Here is a 10465-nt window from a genome sequence, read left to right as displayed (position 1 = left end):
ACTTTCCCAACTCAGGGATTGAACCCAAGTCTCTTATGTCTCCTGCACTGACAGGCAGATTCTTTACCACTAGTGTCACCTAGGAAGTCCTGTTTTTATCTTCATGGGCTCTTTTCCAGGTTTCCCATTATCTTTTACAAATTAGAGAAGCAGTACTGTTTAGTGATTAAGATGAGACTTCTGGCACCTGTCTGCTAGGGGCAAATCTAGCACTTATTTCTCTTTTTTTTTTTTTTTCATTTATTTTTATTAGTTGGAGGCTAATTACTTCACAACATTGCAGTGGGTTTTGTCATACATTGATATGAATCAGCCATGGATTTACATGTATTCCCCATCCCGATCCCCCCTCCCACCTCCCTCTCCACCTGATCCCTCTGGGTCTTCCCAGTGCACCAGGCCCGAGCACTTGTCTCATGCATCCCACCTGGGCTGGTGATCTGTTTCACCCTAGATAATATACATGCTGTTCTCTCGAAACATCCCACCCTCGCCTTCTCCCACAGAGTCCAAAAGTCTGTTCTGTACATCTGTGTCTCTTTTTCTGTTTTGCATATAGGGTTATCATTACCATCTTTCTAAATTCCATATATATGTGTCAGTATGCTGTAATGTTCTTTATCTTTCTGGCTTACTTCACTCTGTATAATGGGCTCCAGTTTCATCCATCTCATTAGAACTGACTCAAATGAATTCTTTTTAACAGCTGAGTAATATTCCATGGTGTATATGTACCACAGCTTCCTTATCCATTCATCTGCTGATGGGCATCTAGGTTGCTTCCATGTCCTGGCTATTATAAACAGTAGCACTTACTTCCTGTGTGATCTTAGACAAAGCCTGTGTGTGCTTCAGTATTTTCATCTGTAAAATGGGTTGTGTGATAATAACACCCCTCCCCCACTTAGAAGGATGTTTTGAGGATTAAATGAGCTAATGCATGTACTATGCTAAGTATGACTTGTTATTGCAATTTAAATGAAATACTTGAGCTGGGAGCAGAATGAGATATGAAGAATTATATTCTGGCCTTATGTCTAAGCAATATTTAATACATGCCAATATTGCAGAGCTTCTCTTTCTCCTTTTTCCACAGAGTCATGAGGAAAGATCTAAGTCTTAAATATTCAGGTCATTCTTTCACCTCTTTTATTCAAGGCACTAATTTTTGTCTCCAAGTACTTACAACTGGACCAGATGGCTCTTGGACTTTATCTACATGTCTTTTGCTTCCAGATCCATCTCCTCTCTTTGATAACCACTTCTGAAAATGCTGCACCCTTTCTTCCTCACAGATAAACTAAAGAGTACTGATTATGGCCAATTTTTATACAGCACAAAGTCTTCAATTAGGCTGTATGCCCTCTTAAGGCAGGTAATGTGATTTCTACCCTTCAGTATCCTTAGCACTCCAGGAAGTTGTTCTACATGACATACAAAATAAAACCAGTAGATGATGGTGATGATCATGGTGTTGGTGATGATGACAGTACCACAACTTCTCTTCCTCAGTGGCTCTTTTCAGGGATCTTTGTGGGGGCAATAGAGAATAGAGAAGGGAATATGGAGCTCTGAGGTTCAAGTTCTAGTTCTATCACTGACCAGTTGAATAACCTCACATTTAAAAACAAACATAACACTGTAAATTGTTCAGTAAGATATTAGCGATTTTCTCTCTCTCTCCATTCTTACCCACCATTCCTCTTAGAACCACTAACAGAACAATCTCCTTCCCAAGCCATCCCCTTCCTAAAACTTCCTACGTCTGCCTACCAAGAGTTACAGTGGGAATTCTTTCTCTGCTTACAGTCCTTCATGCCACTACCCTAGAGTGCCGTCTCATGGATTTGCTCCCTCACTCATGAAGCAGGTTTATCTCATGTTATGTTTATTTTTAAATGCCTTCCTTCAATTCTTCTCCTTCTCCTTATTGCAACATGTTTGCTCCTTCCCCTAAGGTTTCTCTTTTTCCACCTCTATTCATAGCTGTTGAATTTCAATTTTGTAATTGGAAGACTTTATCTTTTTCCTCTAAATACCAGACATGACTTCCATTTTCTCACAGTGTGAAAAATACATGACTGGTTTTTTTCTGCCTTTAACAGGATATACCTGTTAAACTTGAGTTCAGCTGCACTGACTGTTATAGTAAGTGCTAAAAAGGAGAGATGATCTCATCTACTCTGTACTACACTTAGTGTAGGAAGATATATACAGATAATTCATAAACTTCTGGTTGTGTTATGCCTTGAGAAAGGGAAAAACATTAAAACATCTTTAGTTGTGACAAGAATCATATATTTCCATCTTTGATTACAAAATAATGACATATACCCATCTGTCACACACACAAAATTAAATACTAACAAAGATGTTTAAATACTTTACAAGGAAAAAACGATGGCCATTTCACATTAAAATCTTTAGAGGAGAGCTGATGTTTCATATCTAGTTTAAAGTACTTATTCAATTAAGGCTGTGAAACACTGAAGAAAAGGAGTAAGATGGAAAAAAGGGTGAAAACACAAAAAGCATCTTTCAAAATTCTGAGCAAATGATTCTCTGTACAGTGGCATTTAACAGGAGAAATTTCACCCATACAAATTCTGAATCGTATATTGAATTTTTTTAAAAAAGCATCTTTGTTTTGCACCTTTCTGAAGGTATTCCCAGTTTGATTAAAGTAACTCTCTGACTTTATGCTTAAGTTATGAATACTCTATTACATATAATAATCTCACAGCCATTTTCCTTTCAAATAAAGATCACATTATTTTAGATGTCATGTCTATAAAGTAACTTTTTTAAAAAACAAACATACCGAAACTTCCAAAAGTAGAACATGATCTTCTTGGAGAGCCTTATGCTCATTCCAAGAATGCATCCACTTCTCAAAATATTTTTTGAATTCCTCTTTGGAATCATTTTCGATTAGTTGAAAGCTATGTAGGATAGCCAAGTCGATTACTTCATAGAGTTCTCCTATTATGTATATATGCATTATTCACATGATTCAATCAACTTGACTTCAAATTACATTTTTGGCTGCATCCAAAAATCAAATTTACTTCAAATGCAAAGACTTTCTACTATGAAAATCATTTAAGAATGTGAAAGATTTCTGAGAGTGGCACCTCTAAGTCATTAGAAACAAAAGTAGCAGGTTAGAGTAAGGTGAAAGTCTCAAAACTTCCAAGGCAAATATTTGGGGGGGCGGGGGGGGGGGTTTGATGTGGCACACTAATTTCTAAATGTAATCTCAAAATACTTTAAAAATTATCCACATTTATGTTCATACTTCTGTTCGCCCCTCAAAGGGTTGAATTTTATAGTAATAAATCACCTTCAAAATCCTAAAATGGTTTTAAATGGGATATGAATTTAAAATTTCCCACAGAGATTATGGGGAGGGAGTGGGAAGGAAATGCACCAAAGTTGTAAAGCCAGATAAACATTTCTACTCCTAAGCACCCTAGGCATGTGTCAGAGGTGCAGGTTCTAGAAATCTGAAGTTCCCTTGAATGCTGGTGATGTAGAGGGGCCTTCAAGCAGTTCTTAAGGTCTTCATTCTTTCCTGGAACTCTGTATATGAACAAATACCAGTCGCATTCAATGAGTTTTTTGGTTTGTTTCACAGTGTGATTCCTGTAACATCAGCTTTTCAGTAATTGTGAATTTTATTTTTGTCATTTTGGGCACTGACAGTTCACAATGCTTGGTTGTGTGGTGTAAGATCGTTTTAATTTTTGCATTTTACATTCCTTTTGGCACTTCAGAAGGAAAGGACATTGTCTTGTTATGTTGTTTGGAGGGAAGGGGTAAGCCTTCCCCTCTGTCTCTTCTTTAAACGCTTGGCTTTATGAAATGCACGATTCTCCCCGCTAGTTAACAGAAGTGGGTGGAAATCTGCCTTCATAAGCTGTGCATCCCAGCCCTCCTTAGAGGCTGGTATCCCCGGCTCCAGATTGTTTAGCCGCTGCTGTCACAGGATCTGGTGGTCCCTCCCGACAGAAAAGCACAACTGGATTTTTGCGAGCCCACATGGCCATATCCCCTGCCACCCCGCCGGTCGGGTTGGAAGAGGACATCGTGCTGCAGGCCCCCAGGCGGTTGGTATAGCGGTTTCGTAGGGGATTGAGGCTTCCAGCCTGCAGAGCCCGGCCCTGGTTGGGCAGGAGAGCGTCCACGTTCCTAGTCCTGTAACCCTCTTCCCGGTTGCGCCCTAGGAGCATCGAAATGTTGGGGTTGCGAACGGCATAGATGACAGGGTTGATGGCCCCGTTGGCCCAGGTCAGCCAGACGGCCACCACGTTGAGGAGAGAGGGAGACTGCGCGGCCTGGGCCCGCCGGGCGGCGGCCAGCAGCACCAGGAAGCAGTAGGGCCCCCAGCAGCAGATGATGGAGACGATCATGATGAGCACGGTGGTGGCCGTGCGCACGTCGCTGAAGAAGCGCAGCACGCGCGCGTAGGTGGTCAGGGGCCGCACGCGCACGTCCGACAGGCGCACGGTCTTGCAGATGTGGTAATGGCAGAAGCACATGAGTAGGAAGGGCAGCAGGTAACAGGCCACCACCAACCCCACGCTGTAGGCCGCGCCCAGCTGCGCGGGGTCCGGAGACGTCCGGTACAGGCAGCGGTGGAAGCTCTGCGCCGCCGCCGGGGCCTCCCCGGGCGCGAGGAGCAGCTCCCAGGGCAAGGAGAAGCCCAGGGCCGCCAGCCAGGCGCCCGCCAGCAGCTGCAGCGCGCGGCGGCGCCCTATCTTCTCCCGCGGCGGCCGCACGATGGCGCAGTAGCGGTCCAGAGAGATGAGGGCCACGCTGAGCGTGGACACGATGCCGAAGCACGAGCTGAAGAAGCGGCTGGCCGCGCAGAAGCCGCTCCAGGGCCCCGCGGCGGCGGCGGCGGCAGGCGCCGAGCCGCCCGGCGGCGTGAAGAGGTCCAGGAAGGCGGCGGGCAGGCAGAGCAGCGCCGTGAGCAGATCCGACAGGGACAGGGACAGGATGAAGGCGTTAGTGACAGTGCGGAGCTGCCGGTGCTTCACGATGGCCCCCATCACGGCGCAGTTGCCCAGGCTAGACAGCAGGAAGATGAGCAGGAGGACCAGCGCCTGGGCCGCCACCGCCGCCCCGTGCGACAGCAGCGGCGCCGCCTCGGGGCCCAGCCGCGGCCTCCCCGCCGCCCCCGCCGCCCCGCGCCCGCCGAGGCCGCCGCCAGCCGCGGCGCCAGTGCTGTCGGCCCCGCTCACGTCGCTCCGGTTCCCCAGCGCCGCGGCCGCCGCGGTGCTGAAGGAAAGCACGGCCGCCGCCGTCGCCGCGGAGGAGGTCCCGCCAGGCGTGCCGGCCGGGGAGGGGGCGCCGGGGTGTGGGCTGCCCGATAAGGCCGTGCTCACTGGCGGGCGGACCGGCGGCGGCGGCGGCTGCTCCTCCATGGGGCCCCGCGGCGGCCGCAGGTCTGCTCATCCCGCACCAGGGGAGGAGGCCGCAAGCCCGAGGTGGCTCGGGGCCGGGCCGAGAGGCCTCTGCCGGGGGTCGCGCTCGGCCGGAGGGGTGACCGTCGCCCGAGACTCGCGGAGCCTTTGACGTGCGTTCCAGGCGTTGCCGAGGGAACCGCGTGTTTACGCAGGAGCGCGGGGCGGGCCGCGGGCCGAGAACCCTTGGAAAAGCGTGTCCAGGACATCACCTCTCCCTGAGGTTTCGCGGCCAGGGTGGGTGGGCTTCAGAGAGTGCCAGGTGGAGCTCCTGGGGCCCACTGCCCGGCCAGATTAAAACGGGAGTGGCCCTCATATCGATGACCAAATTCTATAGGAGTTTACGCTCACACTCTGGTTCCACATACATGTTCTACAGAGGTAGAGGGGAGAGGGGGTTGGTTGCTTCCTGTGGGTGCTTCTGGCATCTACAAGTAGGAAAGGAATCTAGAACCTGAAGAGGAAAACAGTCTAAATTCGGAGATCTTAAACATGAGGGAGCAGAAGTACTTAAACTAGGTATTCTCAAACTTAAGCAGGCAAGAGTCACCTAGAGCAGGGGTCTCCAACCCCCAGGCCACAGACGGGTAGGGGTCCCTGGCCTGTTCAAACCACACTGCACAGCAGGAGGTGGGCAGGGGGTGAAACCTAAACCATTGCCTCACCCAGCTCTGTCTGAGAAAACTGTCTTCCAGGAAACCGGTCCCTGGTGCCAAAAAAGTTGGGGACTGCTGACCTGGAAGGCTTGTTAAAACACAAGTGGCTGGATCCAACTTCAGGGGTTCAGATTCAGTAGGTATGGGGTCCTGTCTGAAAATCTGCATTTCTAACACGTTACTGGGTGTATGATATTGCTGGTCCAAGGACCAGGCTTTGAGAACCACTGATGTAGTAAGCTTATTAAAATGCAGTCACTGGCTGACTCCCAGGATTACTGAGGATGGGCCCATGTATCAAAAACCTCAATGTGATTCTGATACAGGTGCTCTGAGGAGCCAGGATACGGATCCTGGAGAAGGGATGCCACCTTGTTTTCAAGGGCCTGGCCCTCAGGACCGTTACTGTCTCACATGTGTCAGGGAGGAGGGGACAGTCACTGCTTCCTTGCTCTGCTGTCAGTCTTTGTCAGTTCTCTGGAAGGTGGTATGTTTTGAGTTTAAGGTGCTGGAGTTGCCACAGATGCAGCTCCAGGTATCTGGCAGGAAGATTTCATGAACAAGAAGGGTCTGCCTGCTCAGGAAAGCTTTCTGGGCATGGCATCTTACGGGGGAAAGCGTAATAAACCCTTAGGTTCTCTAAAGCAGTGGTCTGCAAAGTGTGGACCCTGGACCAGTGGCATTGGCATGACCTGGGAACTTGTTAGAAATGCAGATTCTCTGGCCCTACCGCAAATCTACTGAATCTGAGACTCTGCAGATGGAGCCCAGCCACCAGCCCTGCAAGAGATTCTGATGCAAGTTTGAGAAACACTGATCTAAAGAATGACTAGTATACTTTCAGGCCTCAGTATCAACAATATTAGTGTTTTGGGTGCTCATTTGGGTGGGAAAAATATCCTACTGGAAACTTACAGTATAAATAAAGTTCATTTAAGGTGGTAAAAGGGCTTTCCTTGTGGCTCCGATGGTAAAGAATCCGCCTGCAATGCGGGAGACTTGGGTTCGATCCCTGAGTTGGGAAGATCCTCTGGAGGAGGACATGGCAATCCACTCTAGTATTCTTGCCTGGAGAATCCCCACGGACAGAGAGGCCTGGTGGGCTACAGTCCATGGGATCGCAAAGAATCAGACACAACTGAGCAACTAAACATGGCACAGCAGGGTGGTAAAATAAGACTTGCTTTCTTGGTCTCAGCATTATTGACATTTGAGCCAGATAATTCTTTATTGTGGAGGCTACCCTATGCATTGCAGGATGTTTAACAGTATCCCTAGTCGCTACCCATGAGATGGCAGTAGTGACAACTAAAAATGTCTTCAGACATTGCAAAATGGTGGGGAAGAGGGTGAGAGGGGGGCCAACTTCAGCTGAAAACCACTGAACTAAGACAAAAATATATAATAGATTAGTTTTGTTTTTTTAGAAAAAAACCTTCTCTGTACTAGGTTTTCAGAAACAAGGATCCCAGCCCAAAGACCCTTACAGTTTTAGGCAAACACAAATATATTACAATGTCATAGATGTTTAAACATACAATGACTATAGGAAGAGTCTGGCAACTGGGAGACCAGTTAAGAAAAGGCATTATAATAGCCCAGGAGAGAAATGACAAGAGTCTGAACTAAGGATTTACAGTGAAGGAGGGGAAGAGATTTTAAGGATTAGTATCTGGATTGGGGTCTTTGGATATAAGCAATACAATGAGGTTTCTGTCTCATTTAAGCAAAAACAGAACTGGCTAGAAGGGTAGGAGGAATTCAAAAGGATAGTCTTAACAGCTAACCCCAAGAGCAAGAGAGGTCAGGGCAACTCCACAGGTAGAGATAGCAGAAAGGAACTGAGACTGATCTCTTTAGGGATCTACAGGAGTAAGTCTGCTTCGACCATTTTTCAGACCTTATGTCATTTCTTGTAAGATCCCAGGTCTTGGTGGGGAGAGTCTGACTGGAGTACCCCTTGCCTGGCGGCCTCAGCAAGGCTACATGCTGGGGATGGATAGTTTCCCAAAGGAAAAGGAGTGTTGTTGATAAAAGAAGGGGGAAAGGAATGGTGCTGACCAAATCCACAGACATCCACCTCAGAGCATCAGCAGATAGGTCGAAAGAGCACAAACAAGAAGCTGAGGATAGAACCCAAGTTCCTGGCTCCTATTCCCTAGAGCTCTGCACCAAGGGAATAGAGGTTCCTGCTCCAAAATGTACCACACTTGCCTGCCAGAAGCAAGCACCAGCATCCACCATGGATTACGTAAACTCTGTTGTTCAGTCGCTCAGTCGTGTCTGACTCTTTTTGACCCCATGGACTACAGACACCAGGCTCCCCCGTCCTTCACCATCTCCCGGAGATTGCTCAAACTCATGTCCATTGAGTCAGTGGTCCATGCAACCATCTCATCCTCTGTCATCCCTTTCTCCTTCTACCTTCAATCTTCCCCATTATCAGAGCCTTTACCAATGAGTCGGCTCTTTGCATCACATGGCCAAAGTATTGGACGTTCAGCTTTAGCATCAGTCCTTCCAGTGAATATTCAGGACAATTTCCTTTAGGATAGACTGGTTTGATCTCCTTGCTGTCCAAGGGACTCTCAAGAGTCTTCTCCAGCATCACAGTTCCAAAGTATCAATTCTTTGGTGCTCAGCCTTTTTTATTGTCCAGCTCTCACATCTGTACATGATTACTGGAAAAACCATAGCTTTGACTACACGGACCTTTGCAGGCAAATAATGAATCTGCTTTTTAACATATAAACCTGTGGGTGACCATTAAATCTAGGTTAGATCAAGCATAGCTTCCAATGAGTAATGAAGTCAAAACCAGACTGTTAATAGTTGAGTAGCAAATGGAAGATGAAAAAATATACTAATGAGAAGAGAGTAAGGAATCTAGAAGCTTGACTACAAAAGGAAGGAAAAAGGGTGACAGACAGCAGGCTGAAGAGAGAAGGTGGACAAGGGGTGTGTGTTTCATTTCGTTATGATGATATTTGGTAATAGCTTAGAGGAAGGAACCAGTGACAGGAAGGAGGTTGCTTGAAAGAGCTCAGTGCTAAGGCAGGCCCCCTTAGCAAGGATGGGAAGGGAAAGAAGTGAACAGTATTTAGAAGGCAGACCAATAAGGCTTCATGACTGATTAGACACGTGGAAGCAAGAGGAATAGCTGTTGATTTCCCTAGTGGTTTTGACTCTGTGGAAGGCATGGTGAAATATAGAAGGAATGAATATTATTGCAAGGGTTTGGCTCTGGTTTGGATTAGAATTTAGGAAGATTTAGGCAGTATTTATTTTTCAATGTTTAGGAAACAGAATATTTTTGTTAAAGTACTATATCGTAAAACAAGTTCTGGCTATCCTGTCTCAGAAGTGGAGGAAGTGTAGCAGGAAAATACTGGACCTGGAGTCAGCAGAGCTAGAATGACAGCCCCAAATGTGACCTTGTTGTTGTTGTTTAGTTGCTAAGTCATGCCTGACTCTCTTGCCGCCCAGTCAAGAGTACTGGAGTGGGTTGCAATTTCGCTCTCCAGGGGATCTTCCTGACCCAGGGATCGAACCCGTGTCTCCTGCATTGGAAGGCGGGTTCTTTACCAGGGAGCCACCAGGGAAGCCCCAGATGTGACCTTAAGAGAGTAATTTAACACATCTGGCTTCCATTTCTCTCATATTCATAAATGAGATAAACATAGTGGCATACCAGGGGCGGGCAGAGGGAGTGCTAGCCAGGGTGCAGTTGATCAGAAGGTGCACTGTCTGCAGAGAATTTTGAAACAATAGTAAAACCTACTAAACGTCAGTCTGCATTTTTTTTTTTTAATTAACGTGACTTGTGAAATTTAGACAGAAAACAGTGGTTCTGTTTCCATTTTTTCAAAAGTATAACGGGCGAGGGAGGGGACATATGTATGCCTTTGGCTGATTCATATTGATGTTTGGCAGAAACCAACAAAATTCTGTAAAGCAGTTATCCTTCAATTAAAAAAAAAATACTTTTAAAAAAAGGAAAAAATGTTTCTCTGGCAAAAAAAAAAAGTGAAGAAAATCTCTTTAATCTGTAGAAAATTTCTTGATCATATTTAGTGCTTTTTTGGAGGTAAATGAATTGTTTACCACAAATTTTAAGAGATAATGAGTGGAAAACATTAGTTTTTGTGCATTTAATAAGGAAATCAAGAACACTAACTTTATAGTCTTCATTTTGGACAGGTAATTCAATCACAGACCTAGTAACGGGGTCTGTACAGACTTGCTGGATGACAGAGCCAGTTGAAATGAATTAATTACTTCACTGTCTGTATGCTAAGAAAAAAAATACTACTACTTACCTCAAAAAAGGTTTACTGAATA

General features: G+C 46.2%; 1 protein-coding gene across 1 annotated transcript; it reads right to left on the bottom strand.

The window, feature by feature from the left end:
* Window positions 1-2276: 2276 nt before the first annotated feature.
* GPR135 (G protein-coupled receptor 135) lies at window positions 2277-7146 on the bottom strand. Its single transcript, XM_043920996.1, has one exon. The coding sequence runs from the start codon at window positions 5427-5429 to the stop codon at window positions 3939-3941; it is 1491 nt and encodes a 496-aa protein (XP_043776931.1). The 5' UTR covers window positions 5430-7146; the 3' UTR covers window positions 2277-3938.
* Between the last annotated feature and the right edge of the window lie 3319 nt (window positions 7147-10465).

The sequence above is a fragment of the Cervus elaphus genome, chromosome 12 (genome assembly GCF_910594005.1).
Source record: "Cervus elaphus chromosome 12, mCerEla1.1, whole genome shotgun sequence".
In the NCBI taxonomy this organism is placed as follows: Eukaryota; Metazoa; Chordata; class Mammalia; order Artiodactyla; family Cervidae; genus Cervus; species Cervus elaphus.
The sequence above is the reverse complement of the archived record's forward strand: the minus strand, read 5'-3'. Positions and strand labels throughout refer to the sequence as shown.